General features: G+C 44.2%; 1 protein-coding gene across 1 annotated transcript in view; it reads right to left on the minus strand.

Annotated features, from left to right (window-relative positions):
• Positions 1–378: 378 nt before the first annotated feature.
• LOC131209224 (E3 ubiquitin-protein ligase TRIM9) overlaps positions 379–21,382 on the minus strand; it is a 62,632-nt gene continuing 41,628 nt past the window's right edge. The window contains exons 2-9 of the mRNA XM_058202235.1: positions 14,669–14,764; positions 14,330–14,461; positions 14,119–14,220; positions 12,710–12,869; positions 9,706–9,845; positions 6,208–6,346; positions 847–1,080; positions 379–742 (exon numbers count right to left, since the gene is read on the minus strand). Of these exons, the coding sequence (XP_058058218.1) occupies positions 453–742; positions 847–1,080; positions 6,208–6,346; positions 9,706–9,845; positions 12,710–12,869; positions 14,119–14,220; positions 14,330–14,461; positions 14,669–14,764 (1,293 nt within the window). The 3' untranslated portion in view covers positions 379–452. The remainder of the gene's footprint in view (positions 743–846; positions 1,081–6,207; positions 6,347–9,705; positions 9,846–12,709; positions 12,870–14,118; positions 14,221–14,329; positions 14,462–14,668; positions 14,765–21,382) is intronic.

Below are 21,382 nucleotides of genomic sequence, written 5' to 3' on the forward strand. Positions count from 1 at the left end.
ATTTGGCATTGTGATGCACCGCAAAAACGAATGCAAATGCAAAACGACTGCTGCTGTGCTGGTCTCGGCACAGCGTGGAGATCTTCTTAGATTGGGAGTTGCAGTAAAGAGCGCGCGTACGTACATTTCTATTAACATTTTCTGCATGTTGAGCGCCGGACCGAATCCGGAACGGGAGCGGTGCCTTGGAATGGAAAGACTCCGGACAAGTGATCAAAACCCGGCGATTGAACGCGCCAAACGTGTTCCCTGTTGTTGTTGCCCTCCATAGGTCACAACACACGGATATGAACAATTTAATTTCATGTTTAGCCAGTTGTTGTTTACATTTTCACCTTTTCTTATCGTAGGATCTCGCGGCAGCGAGAGAGAGCGGCCACTTACTACTGAGCACTGCTGCCGGAGGAGGTCACCTTTGGGCGAAGGGATCGTACCGATCCCGAGCCCGACCCCTAGTGGTAGTCCATGTGGGGCGCATCGAGCCCAGTGTGCAGGGTCAGAGTGACACCACGGTTGACGCTGACGGCAGGATAGAAGACCCCGTACAGATCGCGGAACGCTACCGAGCCCTGCGGCATCTCGTTGACTATGAAGTGAAGGGTGTGCCTTTCCAGGTCCAGCAGCACTCCGACCGTACTTCCCGTCGAGATACCGCCCTCGACGCGACGCTCATGGACGCTGTTGTGCTGGAACCAAGACCGCTGCCGATCGATGTACATCGCAAAGCCTTTGTCGTCTTTTCCTGTGGACGGAGGAAGCATATGCGAAACGAACCCGGATTTGGTGAGTTACGATAGGGGAAGCGCAGGAAGGAGACGAAACCAGCACGCATCAAACGGCTCTTACCGAGCATCTTATCGCGGGCCACATCTAGACGAGCCACGCCAAAGGCCGGATCCGTGTCGGCGGTGTACTTATCGATGGTAAACTCCCAGTAGTGGACGCCACGCGAAAACCCAACTGATCCGAGGGCCACCCGGTGCTCCCAGCCGTCGGCCGACACGGTCTGGTTGTCGCTGGAGAAGTTCAATCCGGAGCAAGGGCCACCGCTGAGAACGGAGTCGAACGCAAACCAGGCAACTGCGAGAAGGAAATTTGTCAAATAATTAAAAATACAATCAAAAAACATACAAAAAAATACAATCGTTTCATAGAGGATCACCGTTTCTTAAACAATGCTGAGACATTCATTCAATGTTTAATGTTGATGCTAAATTTATTGGAATCTTTTCTTATAATTAAAAGTGTTCTTCATTTAAAATATTCATTACATTTTATAAATTAATGATAAGACTAAAATTAGACATTATCTGCTACCATTTACAGCAATGAGCTCAGAGTGGTACATGATCTATTAATACAATCACTTCGAATTCTGTAGAAGCTTACAAAGAACACCCATTTAATTTATTTACTTAGTATCGCCACAAACGCTGTATTTCGCGTATTTCAAACGGCGCATTTCTGCAATCGCTGCCATTAACAAAATTACCTGATTCGATACGGTGATTCAAAATCCCGCTTCTGACATTTGCGAAGGCGCAAATCTATTTCAACTGAATATGTTATGCCCAGCAACATTGAAACTCGTACGAACCATCATCACCCTCCTGAACATCGAAATGAAGGACTGAGCCTTTCCGTATTTCCGAACGACGGGTTCGAGGATTGGCCACTCTGGACGCTCGCCCATCGTCCGCATGTTCCATCAGCCCTCGGCAGCCATCAGGTGCAGGTTGCCTCGAGCTGTGCGAATTGCGATAAGAAGCACCGGCAAAGGGTTTCACGAAATATCTCTGGAGCCGGCAAAAAAACCGCCAAACGCCATCGACGGTCGATCGGTGCCCTTCGTTTGATAATGTTGCCAGGCTGGCGAATCGCGGAAAATTCCGCACTGCGCCGGAAACGATTGGTGGTGGCGAAGCTTGCGCCAAAGGAGTGGTGCGAGCAATTTTCCGGTTCGTTTTACGCATCGCTTCATTCGGTAAACACATCAGCGGTTGTGGTGAGGCGAGGCGATTGGCGATGAACGTTACAAACTAACGAGAGCGGCAAATTCACGCTTCCGGCTTGAATTGTAATGGAAAACGTTGCCTGGCCAATACAAAGGCCCAGAGCGGCTTAGAATGCAAAGTGATATAACAGGTCCACAGGACCTGTCGGGACTGGATTTACGGGGCAGGATTTACAGGGCAAAACATTAGAATGTGGAATTTGCAAGAATTTTGTAAAATAATCTATCGACACGCAGCAGCAGCACTTAAATGATTACCCATCAGGATGAAGAGTTTCAATTTAATTAACAATTCTTTCAGCAAATATTGATCGCGTTTTCTAAATAATTGTGCAAACTTCACTCAATTTAGTCACTTCTTATCGCTTTGTTCTCTTAGCGTTATCCTTCCACTTCACAGAACGTCTCCTGCAAGCAACAATATGAGTTGTATGAGGATGTGTGAAGAAATCCATCCACTGGAAACATTAGAAACAAATCGCTTTTGAAAGCATCCTACCTAGGAATGTCGGAATTCGTTGGCCAATGTTTGCTCTCATCACTAGCAACAGCGGGCACGAGATACAGTGGAGCGGACTGACGTCCTAACGTTGGACGGCCAACAAGACCAGGCACTAGATGACCACTAGCTCTGCCACCTTTGCAAGTTACCCTGACATCGATACTTCCACCATCGGGCACCACATGGGTTGTTCCGGCGACCGTTTCCTTGTCCATCATGACCCGGGCTTCAGTAATGACCTGCCAACACTCGGACATGCTCTTGGCCAGCACGGTCACGTTCCGGCCGAGAGCAACGTTCTTCCTCGTGATGACACTGCAAACCTCCTGCAGCAAAATGTACAACTCGGCGACCAACAGGACCTCCATGCCGTTGTCTACAATCTTAAGAGCTATGGCATGGATCCTGCAACCCTTGGTTCTACCGTCCGAAGGGAATGCCTCCACTGCGCTGGATTTTGCAAAGCTCCCTTTAAACATGCGGCCGTGTTCGTCCTTCTCTCGTGTAACTGACGTCTCATCAATTTCAGTTCTGGCATACTCATCACCTACATCGGCTGCACCTTCCCAGTCGTCCACAGTTTCATCGGCGTCTGCCTCACCCAAGTATTCACCATCCTTTTCGTTTGACCCAAGCCTTTCCTTCGCTGATAGTGTATCAATCCGCTCTGTAGAGTCACTCATACGGACACTTTGCCTCTCCACAGCCACTTTTTCGAACGCATCCAACTTCGTGCGAAGCTCTTCAATCTCTTGTCGACACGCCATGTGATCGGTTGTGGTTTGGGCGGCCTTTAAAGACTCCAATTCTTGTTCGAGCTTCTCAATAATTTCATTCTTTTCTAGCGCCAGTGCTGCTAGACTCTGTCTATCGCCTCCAGGCTCGGTGGACATCTGAGCGTCAACTGTCCGCTGGAACTCCTTCATGGTTTGTTCACTCTTTTCCAGCTTTTTCTCTAGATTTTTAATCTTTTCCTCCAGGTCTGCATTTGCAGCCCTCAGCGTGTCAATGGCGGGAGATGTTTCTTCGTTAGCTTTTTGTATCGCCTGCAAGCGTGAGATCGTTTGCTCTAATTCCTCGATTTTTCTTTCTTTATCGCCACAACACTCCGCCGAGTCGTCCTGGGACTTGGCGAGTTTTCGCTCGGCATCAAGCGCACGTTCACGGCCTTCCGACAATTCCGTGCGAAGAGCTTCATTTTCGTCCCGTAATCGGTTCAATTTCTCATTTAATACACTCAATTCGGTACCTTCATTTGCTCCGCTCGGGGGTTCCCATGTAAGCTGTTCGAGTTGTAGTTTCAAACGTCCCAGCTCCTGACAGTCAGCCAACGAGTTCTCGCGGAGGGTAGCGTAATTTTCGCTGGTTTCCTGCAACCGTCTCCGGCATTCGGCGAGGTCTCTTTGCAGATCTTCCATTTGGCTTTGCTCGGTCCAGTTTGTTTGTTCGAGTTCTACCAGTCTTTCGCTCGACCCGACCGGTGCCACCTGAGACTCAGATTCTGCTGAATGGTCAAGTTGCCTCTGTAAAATCGTTATTTGATATTGCTGTTCCTGAATTTGGCGATCATATTCAGCGCAGTTTTCACAGAACCCTAGTTCCGAAGATGCATTTCCACGTTCTTGTTTATTCTCGGTCTTGCTTCGTCTTTGAACGAACGATTCAGTTTCATTTTGTCCATCACTTGAATCATCAAATAAGCGTTCCTCGGGCACGCGGCAATAGGACTTTAATTGATCTTTCAACTGGTTTAATTCAACCGATTGTTGCTCGTACATGTTCTACGGATTCAAAAACGTTCTCATGAATACAGCTCACAGAGCTGAACTTTTCGTGAATATCTAAACAGCTTTAACTTACCACCAGAGCTTCGATCTGATCTTCGCATATTTCACGGCGCTTCAATTCCTTTTTTAACTCCTTGTGGAGCTCTGCTGAACGAAGTCGATATCGTTGCAGCCGTTGCAACTCTTCCACCAGATCACGCTTCTGTTGCGTCAAGTTGTCGAACTCTGCCCTGACCATCACAAGCTCGCTTTCCAATTGATCGTATGCCTTAAACTTGAATTTTAGGAAATTGTTCTCGGTCTCGACGGTTGCATGCTCTGGCTGGTCACCATGCGACGATTCGGCCGCTTGGCGAGCATTAAGTCGGAATCTTAGTTCCCGAATCTCCTCCTCAAGGTCTTCGTTTCGATCACTCAGTTCGAAAATCTGTCGACTTATCTCGATTAGCTCTTCCTCGTCGAACTGATTATTTGCCCGGTGCACCTCCTGACACTTTCCCATGCGCTCAATTTCAGAACTCAGCAGCGTGTGTGCCTCCTGAAGTTCCGCCAGGGTTTTGGACAAAGCTTCGTTTTCGCTGGCAAGACTTATTTGGCTTTCTTCGAGTGACTCAATTGTGCCATTCTTTCGTTTCATCTCACTTCGCAGACTGAGGATGTAGTCGGCCAAGTTCTCCGCATCAAGCCGCACGAGTATGTCCTTCGTCAGCTCGGCACCGGAAAACGTCTAAAAGGACAGTCGGTGAACACAACAGCGGAGCAGGAGAGTTACAGAAGCGTTCTTACGTGCAGTGGAACTTTACCAGCTTGTGATAAGACGCGGTGAGCTACATCACAGATATACTGGGTTTGCTTTTGCGAATCTAGCGACCATGCTCGGGTGTCCATGCAGGAGCTGTACGATTTAAGGACCGCATCGCTACGCTTCCGATTCAGTAGTTTGGGGTCTTCGTTCCGAAAAAGTTGACTAAAAAACTGCTTCTGAGTGACGTACGCCATGCTTCGGCCGTCCACGGTTAGCGCTCGTCCAGCAAATAGTAAAACTTGAACCTGCTTAAAAGACAGATTCAAAAGCGTGGCCTACGATGCAACTGAATTGAACATTGCACGAAACGCTTTGAATTTCTCGTTCGCTGCATCCAACGGTTACTAGATGAAACCAGCTATGGTTACACTGCATTTCATTGCTTCGAGAACCGCACATTCAATTAAGCTGAAATTATCACCCAAAATCCCTTCAATAAGCCTAATTTAGTAGCCTTTGCATATATGTGAGTCGGTTTCCTCAAAAATTGAAAAAGAATAAACCATGTACGTTGAAGGGCACCGCAATGCACGTCTCGAAAATATAAATCACGGAAAGCCTTTTTTCGTACAAAAGAGGTCTTGTTTACTCACACACTGAAGAGCATTCTAAGTTACCCTGGTTAAGTAAAAATACCATCGAAAATGGACGCTAATGAGCAAACAGCACCATTACATCGTGCAGGATATTTCAAGATTGATATTTCTACTTCACAATCCCATTTCCCGGCGGGCCAGCGTCAGTGAAAAGCAAAAATCCAAACGATGCAGCGAGACACGTGCAACGAACGAGTTTATGCTCGGGCCCCAGACGAGTGCTTAAACTGTGTTTGCGAAATGCGCTCACCAATTCATGCGCCATCGTGGAGCGTTGTTTTTCCTCTTGAGAAAAGTGCATAATAAAGGCCTCGGTTCGCCGGCATCCCCCTGTGTCTGCGTAGATCCCACTTCATCGTGGCAAAAACAAGACTCATCCACTTACGACCGAAGGCCGGTGCGTTGCTATTCCTTTTCTTGCGTTTCCGACACTTTACACCGACCCAGCGTCGTCGCAACGTGAAACAACACAACTGAAAGTGTCCTTTGCATGACAGACTTACCTTCTGCTGTCTGTAATCCGATAAGCTCTGAATATTCACCCTCGCCGGTGTTGTTGAAGGCTTTAACGCGTGCATTGTACATGGAATTGAAGTGGAGTCCATCGACGGTACATATTGTCTCCTTGCCGCAATAGACTTCCTGTATGATGGAAGAAATGGAAATATTACCACACTGTTCTTCAATAGAAATGTAAGCGAGTCTGGTATAAAATTCTAACAATATCATGATGTAAACCACTTAAATTTATTTCTTAATAACTTTGGATTATTATTTACTATGGGAGCTCAATTTGAAAAAAAAGAGATGAAAGATTGTGTGCTGATGTTCAAAACAACTATAAAATAACCAATTACAGATTATTTCTGTAATGCACACAATATTCACGATATCGTTTCAAACGCACATGATGGTCCAACAGAATCCTTCAGCAACGACCGTTATCAAGGCACATTTTCCAACCTTTTCATAAACGCCACAACCGCACTACACCATTTTTTGTTTGAAACATTTGAATAAATGTGGCTTCGTTCGTTCACGAATAGCTCTTCAACTGTTGCTACCCATTTTTACATGCCGCGTTTCGTTGAAACACACGATAGGTATAACTCGTTTATATGCTAACCGCCACCAACACCACAGGGATCCTAGGTGTACATTGAAGTGGTAATGATAGGTGGTTTCGAACGTAGGGGAATGCTGGCGAACCAAATGCTTGTGGCTGCCAGTGTGGTGGAGCTAGAATATCCCAAGAGTGGAACATCTAAAAACCATTTAGACCATGCAATATCTATGCAGACAGTACTAAATCTGCTGAACCATCCAACAAACAGTCGCATAAACCCCAAACTAAATAATTTCAAACACTAAATAAGAAGCACAAATGCACTCCTTAACTTGCTGTTAATACTCCCAAAGAAGGTGCATAGATTGCGATTTTATTTAATGAAAATTTAATAAACATTATAAAAATGGTACAACTTCATGGAAAGAAGCTGCAAATGCATTTTCAACGTCACTGTCCAGGATATTGACCACGGTCACCAAAATCTGACGATCCTCGTTCCACGGTACGACTCTCTGATAAAAAATTGTACAAACAGATGTTCATTGACGTCAATAGTTGACATTTGTACAGCCGTTTGTTGAATTTTCAAATCTATTTTCAGTTTCGTGTTTGAACGTTTGTTTGAACAAACAGTAGGTTGTCGACAGTACTGTCCTACACAATATAAATTTGTCTGTGCTTTATTTCAAAACCTTGCAGTATTCTTCGTTATCTGGTATGATATGGAGAATTTCTAACTGTTGCAGTCTATGTGGCCTTGAGTGCTACATTCTCTAGACTCTTAGTCAACAATGCCAAAATGTGGAAATTTGCAAAACCATAGCTGGGACGCTGCTCCAACGAAACAGACATTGTAAACAGCTGCATTGTATCAACATTTTCTTCGCCTACAGCCTGCAAACTGGCTAGTACCAGATAAGAATATTAGTATAGGTGTAATTAAGGAACTTCCGCTAGTGCAGTTATTCGGTTCGGTTAGTGACAAGAAGAACCATTTATGATATCTACGTAAATTGAATCTCTACTGCACGGAAAGTTTCAACACCAAATCAGCTATTTACTGCCAGCTACACCACCAAGCCTATGAGAGCTCAGCATTGCGACAAAAAGTTGATGTCCTTCATACTGCCACATTTCTCAACGGTAGCTCCCTAATTCAACCGGAATAACCCGACGGAAGTACTAGGGTCACTCTGCCAGCGAAGAGTCCCTTTTTTGTGACAATCGCTACCACATCACGACACAGTAGCTGCCGTCAGTCTGGTTGGACGTAAAAAATCAAGGAGTGCTGCTAATTTGGTGTGCTTCTCGGGGAACGCGGGAATTACCCATTACGAATGGGACGATGAGTAAGGCCTAATAATGGACCGAACGGAAACACCTCCTTCATAGAGGGGCGCTTTCTACTATCAGCTCCAATAGTAGGAGACAGGGCGAGGGCACCGGGCGCACCACCATTTACCTAGCTTGCACTGGATTGAAATTCCGGAAAATGGCTAAAACGACAATGGCCGCCCGAGCGTGTGCGGAAACCCTCGGACACCGAATGCTTCCCCCACGGGAGCATTCTAGGGTTCGCTGGGGGTCCAGTAAGCACATTATGTTGCACGCGTCCTGTGCTAGCGTTCCGACAATTTATGTGCATTTTTCCTCCAACGGAACGGTCGGTCGGAACGTTGGTCATCACGGAAGGCCAGGGCGGGCAAAAGGTCAATCCTCTGTTCTTATCCCCCCCCCCCCCCCCGTCGCCCCCATACGAGGGAATGTACCACCTCCTCTCCGGACGCACCCATTACAGGAGCGCGCCATGACACGGTACAATTTGACTGACAGCCTTTCGGTTCGCCCGGAGAAAGCGACATGTAATGGAAATGTTTCCTCAAATAGCTTCGCCGACCCGGAATAGTTACGAATAGCAAAGTGTCTTTCTCGCCCGGGGGCCAAGGCACCCAGAGATGGCGTAGCGATATCCTTCGCCACGTTACGTCACTTTGATGTTTGAGTGAAAAAGGATTTCAACGTCCAGACGGATGGTTGGTGCCGGTGTGTTTGCTTTCGGAGTCACGCAGACCCCTAAAGTGCTCCCGAGGCCCCCGTCATTCCGAAGCCACCAGGGATTTCATACTTTACGACTGGCGCCATAATGGAATTCCCGTTCCCGTCCACCCGGGGTCTGGCGGGTTTAGATATTTCAATGATCTGAAGAAGTAACATTTTTATATAGCCACAACGAGGAGGCCTGACTTGTTCCTTCCAAGAGCTTCGAAAGCTTTCTGACGACTTTACAGTGTGCAATAGTGATGGCTTTTCTCGCTTATTACTATTAAGAAAGTGCTCCTCAAATGCTACTCCTTTTTCAACTATACAAATTGAATAACTCTTCTACAGATCTACAAATCACGAAATATTCAGGGGCTCGAGTAATGTTCTTTCACAGAGCTCATGAAACCTCTCCTAAAACCCATGAGAACATCTTTTGTCTAGTCAAAAAAATTCGTCCCCAGTGTCCCACAGTTACAACGTCTGAAACGAATGATTTTTGAAACGTTCTCAACTTTGGAACTTCATATGGTTTCAAGTACCGCCCCAGTTATCCCAAGAATCGATTCCAAAGTCATTCGCGATTGTCGGCGTCATCCTCCAGGGCGTACATCAAACCACCGACCATGGAAAGCCACGTGATTGTGGCTGTGGATTGTGGCTCTTTCGCCACTATGTTCCGTGTGGGCCCCCTGGAGATTGGTCTGTAGCCACGGTCGGTCGGCTAACCACGGCCAGGAACGGCATCTGCTTCTGATGTGGTTTTGGCGCTTTGTTTGAACTGTCGCACATCCCAGCGCGGTACTTCCTTCGGTGGTACCGCTCACACACCAGCAGAAACAGACTGTGCACTGGAGGATGTTCGAGTGACAAAATTGCACCCGGAACTTACCCGGAACTCTCCACCGCTGCCATCGTCCAGCTCGAGCACGTATCCTTGGACGAACGAGTGACTGGGCGCCTGCCACGCAACAGTTACGGAGTTGTTCTCCGCTGAGCAGTCCTCCGGAATGATGACGGGCGCGAGGGGTACTGGAAAATGCAGAGAAGCCATAATAAGATGGAGGCGAGCGGAGAGAAATGAATAATTTAAACTATAAATGGGCCATATTTGTCCGCCCGGTGATGATGTTATACAGGATAAGGGGGGGAATGAGGATGGGTAAGACAGGGCCAACGCACTGCCAGATGCTCGTCTGCCTCCCAAAGGGAGTAACACGAACGCGGCATGGTAATTAAGATAAAACGCAATTATGAATGTTGAAAGCTTCATAAAAATAAACTTTTACTCATAAACAGACAACAGACATGGATGTAAAATAAATATAAAATTAAAATTTGTTTTGTTGCCTGTAAACTGGGGTTGGGTTGCTTGAAAAGGTTTGCAATAAATTCAGATAAAATAAGTATTATTGAATCGACTGAAAATTAATTTCGTTTAATTTTCAGTTGATTTCATACCTGCCACAAGATGGCAACATTGGAAAACATAACTAAACACCATACCACAACTGAAAGTTTTTTTCTTTTGTTAAACAACATAAATTTCCAATGACTCGTCGATTTACGAGGGCGCCAGTACAATCGGTAATGGCTACGTAATAAATCAGCACACCCGGAACGGATAAGAACCGACGAACCCGCAAACAAACACCACTCGAAAATCTGGTTGGTTGAAGAGAGGTGCAACACACTTTACAGAAACTGGCGCCTTTCAGCGGCCCATTTATGCAACCGGTGCACTTGATAACGGTCATAATACACACCGATCTGCCCGCCACGTGACAACGACCAGCAGGCCAACAATAAAAAGCATGCTGAGCCGTTGTGCGGCGCTTTACACTTTATCACCCCAGCACCACATTCATCTGATAGGTTTCACCGGCTACCAAGCAGCGAAGCCGTTTTCCGTTTTGCTACCCACTAACTCTGGTCATTGCATAGCATCTGCCATTACCTGAGCCGCAGCATAGTTTTCGAGTGAACCAAAAGAGGAACACCAAAAGCATGATGGGCAGGTCCCTGCGCAACAAAGTGTGCTGAAAAACGGCCCATACACAACAAAATATCGCTGCAACTCACAAAAACCCACTGGAACCTGGACGGTGGGCATCGTTAAATCGATGCCGATTAGTATTGCAAACCGCAACCGTTGCTGAGTGCCGTGAGGTGTAGGTGCGCCTGCTGCATCTGACACCAGATTTAGCGCACGACATCCCGGTGGTCCACCGTTGGCGCCCGTCTGGGAGTTCGGTTCCTGAAAGCCTCTGCGAAGCTAGGCAAAAAGCGTTCGTTTTTTGCAACCTTGTTACAAAAACGTGTAAAGCGGGAAACCCAGAAACCGTTTGATGCTCCAACAGCCGGATCGATGATAAAAAGAGGTTCTTTACATCGAAAATCTCGTCGAAGGAGTCGGTGCTCGGTGTGAACTGTCCACCATTCAGTGCGTTGTCATGGAACACTTTCGGTACGTTTGAACTCCTGTTTCGGACTGACCAAATCGTTACCGGTTATCAAATAGCCATTAGAAACTGTTTGCGTGGTTCGAGCGGAGACTTTTAATCCGCAGAATGCCGGGGGGGGCTTTTACTGTCTGCAGGCCTAGCAACCTTCCATAGTAACTGTGGTAGACAGCATCACGATCTGTTTTAAATGTTCCTATAATATTTTCTCTGTCACAACATGGCTGTAAGCTACCAACTAAATATGCTTGTAGCTATAATAACTACTCTTCCACTTCGTGAAATAATCTTTATACATCGTTAACAGCCACACTTTGAGCTCATGCAACATCAGTCATAGTGATCATATTCAAAGGATAAACATCCATTAAGTGATGACCGTCTTCGTTCAGCTAAAACGTAAAATTTGAACACCCTTTTGTAAAACATTATCAAAAAAATGCAAAGGTTGCCTATCTGTGTGAAATTAGTATTCAATCTGCCGATTAAACATAACATGAAAGGGTTATATTGGTCAACATTTATATCGCTTGAATACTTTAAAGGAACCGAGCTTCACTAAGTTTGGAAGCATTGTTTAAAATATAAAATACTTCTCAAACGGGAGATAATACCGATGATTAAACAAAAATTAGCATAGGAGAACAAATTAAGAAATCAGACCAGAACGTAACAGAAATGCACGCACACGCAACCAACAAACTTGAAATCGAAAAGAAGATCATTTTCTTTTACTAGATGATTCAATGTTCTCACCTGCTGGGAGCCGTTCCTCGCCCTCCTTGGCGGCTGCATGTGTAAAGGAAATAGGTTGAAGTGTTTAAGATTCGACTACCATACACCGTTACAAGCATAATGAAATAGAAACAACCACTAAAGCTCGACAACGCTTCTATCTTGGGTTTGCCTAGAGAGGTCCATACGGGCCATAGGATAATTAACGCACTCAGTCCCACGACCATATCGCGGGGATCGATCGAACGGAACGTTTGTAGCACTTCAGCGCAGGACTTGCGATCGTCAGTGCTGTAGCGCAGGCTGGCCTGGCCTCGAAGGTAAATCACGAGTTAATTAAAATTCAACTGCCGTTAGCATTACCACAAATTACCACAGCGCGCGAATGGAACGGTGCACGACGAAGCATGTTGCAGTTGCAGAGGTGATTCGGGACATAATATTAATAGCACATTTCACGACAGGTCAGGAATAATTAATGTTCACGTTTCTCACCTCCTGCCAACTGCATAGCGATTATAGGGAGGTACCGCGTTTTGAAAACTAGCTTGTGAACACCTTACTCTAAAAAATTGGTAGCCAACCGGTAGCTCTACGAATGTTCATATTGCATTTGCAATTTTCGGTTACTGAACGAGACTTCTAGAGGTTAGTAACTAACTTTACGTTGGGCCGCTGTAAGCATTTTTTCGTACTTACGCTTCATCTGAATGAAGTTGAGATTATCGATGGCGCGAATTACTGACGAGTCGTCGAGCGTGAGATCGATAATTGGCGATACGCGAGGCGCCGCATTCGTGACCTCCTGGTGCCAGGTCATGTCCGTGTTGGCGACGCGGTTAATTAACATCGAACCGACCTGCGAACGAAAAGGTAAAGACACGCAACTCATTAACAATTCGAACGGCATCTACGACAGACGGTGCAAACCTCTTGCACGGTTGCTAACATGCCAACCGGTTAATGTTGTTTTCATTTCAATTCCCAACACTGTCCCAACATGATTATACGAGACACTGCAACGGGAATCTACCGGAAAGGCCTCATAGATCTTCAGTGTACTCAACATTCTGTGAGCAATCCTACAACAAAATTGAAACACTTTCAAACTATTTCTCGAGCTGTGAACGATCTTAAGCCATTGGTCGTCATGCAACTTTGTTTGATTTATTTCTTAACCTTTCAACTTTGGCTACGGAAGAAGTCACATAGTTGATTGATTTTCCCTCTCCAGCTGAAGCAGAATGATCCACTCGTGTCATATGAAGCCTGCGCCTTAGAGCCAAGACAACGCCATATTTGGGCGAAGCGTTGAAACTACATGTCAAACATAAGGTTGGTTGAGGTACGACCTTCGGTCTTTACTTCGAGCGCCTAAGGTTCACAGCAGAGCATTTGTGGTCGGAACACACTATTGCATAAAACTGCTGTTTAACCATAACACATATTTAAACAATGCCTTCCACTTCATGTATGTGGGTCATGATGTCGTACGGAGGTCGTTGAAGTTTCGTACTGATTGAAATCCATAAAACAGCTATTAACAAAATTTGAACAAAAAATTAAAAATAAAGAGAAACATCATAAATCTGTCCCTACAATTTTCAAAATTGATCATAGAGTAGCTTGTTCCAGTTACGTGTGCCATAAAAGGATTGAGCCTAAACATTGCTTATTTAAATGAGTGCATCAAATCGAGGTCTTTTATGGGTTCGCTCATTGTAGTGTAAAACCAATCCAATCCGACCCGCTCCAAGTCAGCATCAACACCTTAGCTTTAGAAAGGAAGGGCGACTCAAACAACCAAGGTAATAGTTTCAAGGAACCTCGAGCCTCCAGCAGGACGCTTTATAAAGTGTCCACTTTTTGTGGTGGTAAACCACCGTCATGTTTTGCTTCAGACCTTCAACCAGCGATTCGCGTAATGGATACCTCAGGGACTATTCGACCAATAGTCAAAAGAAACAAGTTATTTACATTTTGCCACACGTGTGTAGCTGTGAAGTACATTTACTTGGGAGGGAAGTACTTGGGACCGACCTTCATGTTTGGATAGTTTTTTTTTTTGAGTATATAGAGAAAACAGTCCCAAAACAATAAGAACCTACCTGAAGAAACGCTGCACTATCAGTCTCTTTTAGCGCCTCAATGCAGAACTGAATCAACCCAGTTGTTTGCTGGAGCTTCCCTGTGCAACTGACCTGTTGATCCTGAAATCGAGAAAGAAATGCTCAGTCATATAGTTACTGTGAACATTCAAAACAATGAAACCATAACAAATTAAAAGTGCAGTTTTCGTTTTAATAGCAAGCTACTCACCTTTAATGTGCGTATTTTCACTTCCTTGTCACTGCGTATTACATCGAGAAGCACGTCCCTCCGGGCGTTAATGGCTTCAATCAATGTCTCACACTGTACGGTAACAAGTCGTTCAAACTCCATGCAGGTGTCCTGTAGAGGATAAAAGTAAGAAAATGTAAGGAATGTCAACCGTTGTCAATCAACTGCACGGATTGTAAAGAAAAGGCATATGTTTTAATAAAGGAATATCTTGAAACGAAGACTCCGACGTAGGTAGCAATCCAGTCCGATGTAGGTTTCTATCCTTTGCAATTGAAATTGTAATTCACAACAATTATAGTCGAAACTATAGCTTACCGTGACTTTATCGCTCATTCCTTTCAGTCTTTGTATGAATTCCGTTGTTGACCTCGCCTTTTCTGATAACTGCTGCAGGTTGTGGGATAGTTCAGTCTGTGAACACAGAGAAAGAAGAAGAAAAAATGTTGTAAACCTTTTCAACTTATCGATGATTCTTTTTACATTTGTCACAACTTCATGTGCCAGATGGTAGACTTTTCGGTTCCTGTAGAGCTGTACGTCAGAGCTGTCTGTTATAGATGTGTCATACATTTTCTAAGGAATCTGCATAAAACAGCTGAAGAAGCTGGCCTCAATAGCATCCCTCGAAAATAGCATCGAAAACACATTATGACTCAGACAACAAGGCACAACACAGGCCGCCGTTGATGAACAGCCTAATGTTGAACTCATGCGCACTGTGGTTCCGATTTGTCGATATTTTATAAACATTTTAAAGTTGTAAATGAAACGGGATCATAGAAATAAATCAAAAACATAAAATAAAATGTTTCTTAATTACAACAATTTATGCAATATTTTAAAAGCCTCACTGCGTTTCTGGATAATGTTGCTGATTTTAACACCCATTAACAAGTGTCTGCAGATTAGAAAACTTGTTTTCAATTGCCCAAAATAACGGCCAAACACTTCAATACATAGAGTTCTGGTTGAGCACAACATCTCGCTATACTGTTTACTTTAATCAAAGTAAATTTACACAAGTGTTTTCCATTTATCTTGGACCTTTTAAAATTGTGTATATATATATAAAGATCTTTAATTGAAATCATCATTTTGCTTTGGATATCTGGCAAGGTACGATGACCAGAATCAGTGTGTTGCTTGTTCTAGTGTGCTGCACGGTGCTACAGGTTTGTACAGGGAGCTGTTGTGGTCACTCCTTAATTTAACGTGCGGACTAACCCTTCTTCGCAGCCATCGCGAGCGGCTCCTAGCCCTGACTTTGGGTCGACTGGCGCAGTCACATCGAGTGCTAGCATCAAAAGCGCAGTAGACAGTACAACTGTTAGTCTACAGGCGGTTGATGATGAAAATGGTTTGGTGCTACTAACGGACTACCCACTATTCTCCACTGTACTTCCTTTGATGGAATCTCTTGGAACCAACATAGCAACTCTAGGGGCCCAAGTTACAACCTCAATTAGTGCAGCTGTGGCACAAAATTCCGGAAATGTGGCTGCTGCATTCAGTCCAATTTATAGTGCAATAACAACGTTTGAGAACTTTCTGTCAACGGACGTGGTCCAAACACGTACAACCTTAACAAGCTTACTTGGCGATGATATTAACCATCTTTTCGGCGATGTATTTGGACAAATGTACAACAGCGTCGTGGATCTAGCAAGCAACCTACATCAGTTCCAGTCCGAGCTTGCCAGCGCAGTGATAAAAGCAGGAAAAGCCCAGGTGTCAGTGACGACCGTGTTTAATGTTCGAAATGCCATAAATACGTTCAAGGCAATGATACCGCCGGTGCAGTACACAATACAATCTACCATCGAGAATATTCAACAGGCCGACGAGTTCTTGAACGATCTACAGGATTTGTCGGCAGAACTGAACAGTGACCTGCAAACGTATTTCGATGACTTCCAAACTAGTCAAGGCACGATTGTTGAACTATCAAGTGGTTTATTGGGCGCAACAGACATGGAGAATTTCCTACCGCAACATCCCGAAGTCGTGGCACTAATCGGACAAAATGCGATTCTTGGGCCGATAAACTCACATTTTAATGATAGCACAACCACAATTCTGGACATACCGAATTTTATTGCGAACCAAATTTTGCCCAATTACTTAAACACAGCAGAGTCATATCTCACGCAGTATGCGGATACGCTGGATCCACTATCGTACGAAGCGATTACATATCTGATTGAGGTCCTAGTGGCTGGTGGACCGTATTCGCAATTTTGCTTTTATAAATACTCGCCCCGCCTGATGAACTATTTCAGTATGCTGGGGTCAGACGTCGGAGAATGTTTTGATATCGAAGTACAACGATTATCCACCGGTTTAGATGTCATCGATGGAATATTAACTATGCTTCAATACGATTTCGACACTTTCTATTCTAATGTTCCTTCCTGCGCTTGGACTCCACAGCCCGGAATTTGCAATGTGGGCGACGTAAGTTTTAAACAAAGTAACCCCTCGAAAAAGTACTTTAAATTTACTAATAAACTCATCAACGGCTATTTCAATTAGTTTCAGACATACTTCACAGCCCTTGTAGAGCAGTACGCTGAAAAGAGCTCCATTTTAATACAACTGCTTGAGGCGGAAGCTAGTGCTAGTGATAGTCGTCTGGGAAGCTGCATGTACATCAACAAACTGCAGAACATGCAGTCACTGCAACAATCTCTAAGCGACATTCAAAATTGTCACTCATCTGGGCCGGATGATTCTTAAACAATAAAATTCTGCAAAATGATGAACCAAACAGCATTTACTATACAACCATACTCCAACTCCAACAATATTCATTATTCTTACCACAACTATTAGACAATCTTAACAATATTATTTCTTTATTAATATTAGAAAGGGCAGAGCCGTATTAGAACCGTTTAGTAAGCACCAACAGGTACACTGTCGGGATTCGAACTGACATCTTTCGCTTTGAAACCGATTCATCGGTGCAGCGCGACGGATGATCTACGGACCGCGCACATGTTTTCTGTATGTTCGATAGAATTCCATAAAAAGTATATGCTTCAAAACAACTGTTTAAGTATTCTGGTTCAAAACAACTGATCAGTGCTGAAGTATTTAAAATAAATATTCGCCCAAAACGACGTCCTCGACAATTGAGCAAACAGGCAGGGATATAAATAAAACCTGCTGAATAGGAACGTTGGAATATTACTGCTATAATTGATTTTCTAATATTTCACTGTTACAATTTTATTACTCAATTACACAATTTCACTGTTACTGTTCACTGGTTGATTGTCTCACCTTTCTAAATCAGTAACCTCAATTTTCATCCATCTATACACTCTGATGAGTTATGATTATATTTCCTCAGAAGAACTATAATATGAGAAATTGTAAAACATGGACAAATATTTTAAAATTAAGTACCTGTTCGACCTATTTAAATGTAAAGCTACCTTTTTTTATCTGGCAAAACATTCCGACTCGCCTAAAACGTCTTGGGGCGTTAACTGTTTCTAACGAAAATAAATTTGCACAACTGTGGTTCATCAAATTCTATGCCAAAGGTATATAAATACACTCCCTTGCGGCCAGACTCATGATTTGGTTTGATCTTCCGAAGACGGCAGTATGATGTGGGTGAATTTATTGTTCGAGGTTTGCACATTGCTATAGGTAAAAGTGTTAACTACAACTAACTAAATACTAATTTAGTTACACAACACATCTCTACTGTTGCTAACTTTACTGTACTTTCCACAATGAAGTCTCTGGGCGAAAAAATAGTAACCCTCGATAAGTTACAATCAAAATCAGTGCTGTTGTAGCTAACAATACTGGAAATGTGGACGCTGTCCTTTATTCCATTGATAGAGCAATAAAGCCATTCCAAAGATTTCTGCAGATAGCAGAGGTCCAAATACGTGTAACTTTAATCACCTTGTCCGGCAACGAGATAGCAAATATCTTTTTGGTGATGTGTAAGTAGATGACATTCGTAGAGTATTCGTATCTTAAATGTTTTTTTATACTTATTATTTTTTTATGTTAATGGAACGGAGCGGGCCGTATTTATAACGGATCTTATTACCGGCGCCAAAAGGAACATCAAACAATAACTGTTAGAACATTCAGAGATGCACTTATCGGGAACATTCGTTCTCGCACTTAGTTGAAATGTGTATGGACCAACAGCAATGCTTTCAATATGTTTGTGAAAAAATATAGAAATCTGCAAACACTCTGATAACTGGTTTGCGACGATTACTGTGCAATAAGCAACAAGCGAATTACCGAACACTGTCCTTTTCGAGACACTATTCTGCGGTTGGCACAATGTCAGGTGATTGAATTGAACATTTAACATTGAAAATGAGCAAATTGATAGAATGAGCAAAACAAACAGTAATTAAATAATCTTCTCACGTTCTAGTTCACTTCAGGAATACTTGGTACTGGCATGTTTTGGTACGATGCTTAGGAAATCGGTAAACTGTAATTGGCATTGATTTAAATCGACCTTTAACAGCGCTGCTTCAATTCAATTGGAATCGTGAGCATCAATCATCATAATTAAAAAGGCAACAATTGCTCCTAGCATAGACGCAAAACGACGAGGAAAGAATAATCGTAATTCATATCAACGATTCTTCCAGCCGCCCATCTGCATAACCTATGCTGTCGCCGCATAAGAATCATCGTCCGGCTTCCAATCGGCCGTTTATCGACAGAATGAAATCGAATGAAGCTCAATTGGGGGCCCTCTATATGTGTAAGCCTTGCACGGCGTAGACCTGTAAACCGGCAGCGGACCGATGGAACACGGAAAAACTGTGCTGGCGGTGTGCCGCATTCAGCGTGTGGTTTGGCGAAAACTGTGCCCATGTTGTTTCGTGCATTCCGAAAACCGCCAAATCACGCGACAACCGCCAATCAACGTGAAAAACGAAGTCAGCACAAGAAACACAAAGCTATGTACGAGATTTAGGCCATTTTCCTAGTCCAACGCGAGAAAACGAGCGAGCTAATGTAATAATGTAAATCAAATAAAGCATAATCGATCCCGTGTGATGTGGCACGGCCCGAGCGTGGGGCTTATCGCTGCCCAACATAACTCACGCCTCACGCTGACATTCGTGAGCATCACGAACGGGACTCGCGGACGGAGGGTGGCAAACGGCGTGCACTTTGGTTATACGGTTCCACACAGCACAGACAACATACATACGCTGGCAGCGGCAGCGAATGAATCGTTCGTGAGCCGAAAAAAAAAACATAAATTGGAATCGTGAGGAAATTTATGCTCCCAGCCCAGCCCATCTAGTTCGCGTGCTATTCGGATCCCACGGAACGCTAAGACGGGCGTCCGGAAGTCGCTCCTCCGAACCGTTGGCGTAGCATATCTTAGTTTGATTTGGCGATAGCAAAAGGGCGTGATAGCGTGCAACGGTGTGATTTCGATAAATTCCCACATTCCAACTAACAGGCGACCCAAAGTTCTCGTTCTCCGCCCGGCACACGCGCCGGGCAGGGAACAAAGAATTAACGAACTAATATTCTATTGCTAATCTATTCTGCTCGTGTCGGTTTTGCCGGGACCAATGGGGCCCAAACGAAAACTTAATATAAATTATGTAACCGTAACAGCTCCACAACCGACCGTTATGTGTAGAGCGGCCATAACATGGGTTACAACCCTCGGAGTGGTAGATGAAAAATATCTCGAATAATTGATTACCGACCTTTGTGAGCATAATAAACGAAATGATGGAAATCAAAACTTGAACTCGGTCAATTTTTCATCAATTCTTGTAGGTGTTCGTTTAAAACCAAAAGTTAAACTTACATTATTGTACACCGAAAAAAATGTATGTTTGTTTAAAGTTAACACCTAAAATAGTTTCAAACTGTTACAACAATTATTAGAATTGTTAAAAATTTAATACGATTCTGATACTATAAATCTAACCAGTAAAAAGTATCATTACTTACTTCCCCAATGAACCTATCGTATGACGTAGTCTCTGTTAAAAATTCTCAAACAGTCCGTAGCTTGTAACAATCAAATCCGCCAACAGATAAACGATGAAAAATAATTAGTCTCCTGTGTTTTCCTATTATGTTTGCTGCATTGCAATAGATGGGTCTGGGTTACCCGAATCGAAAGGTGCTTCAAACGCTCAACCCGAGCTCATGATAATTATCTACACTGTACCGGATCGACCGGTACACCATCGTCTCTTGTCCAAACAAGCGATCAAGTGTGTCGAATAGTGGCAGCAATTAAATGCACTCGGTCATAAACATCATTTACGTCCGCATAAAACCACCACCCAACAACACTACACCTTTACATGGATCGAGGTCCCTCCGGCAGTGTATTAAGTGGAGACAAGCCTGGGTTACGCAGCTGATAGCATTAGGCACAGTTCGTTTGGAACACCGCACCACCTTGATCCGGATTGCTTTGAATGATGTGTAAATATGTCGTTTGCGTTTTACGACGGTTGGAAATTATGCTCCTCATCGAGCAACGAACTGACCCCGTGCGGCTGATCATAAAAAATTCCCTCCCGGGCCATATTTGCGTCATTAAGCCTCTTTCATCGCTATGCCGCATGCGGGAACCTTGCGCCACATAGCTCTATGTTGGTGGAGTCAAATATTAAATTGACTTGTCCGATACCGTGGCGTGAGAATACGTGGGTTGGTAAACCAAGGGCTCGTTAGGCCGGCCGTTGATCGAACAGCCCAATTGCGCGACGAATTTGGGATGGTTCGTTTGCTTAAAACCTCAAACCACAACGGACCCACAATCGGTCACCGTTCGTTTTGAAACTGTCCGAGCCATAACGCAATGGATCATCCATTTTTAACGGTCCCCTCTTTTGGACGGGACCTAATTTAACCTAAAATGGTTGATTTGCTTTTCGGGCCGAGCCACGCGTCACCTGCGTCTTGTAACGTGCTTCCCGAGACAGCCTCCGGACATCGCTATGTTGCGCTCTGAGTCATAAGCTATCAAGTTTTGGATCCTCGTAAACC

The sequence above is a fragment of the Anopheles bellator genome, chromosome 2 (assembly GCF_943735745.2).
Source record: "Anopheles bellator chromosome 2, idAnoBellAS_SP24_06.2, whole genome shotgun sequence".
NCBI lineage: Eukaryota > Metazoa > Arthropoda > Insecta > Diptera > Culicidae > Anopheles > Anopheles bellator.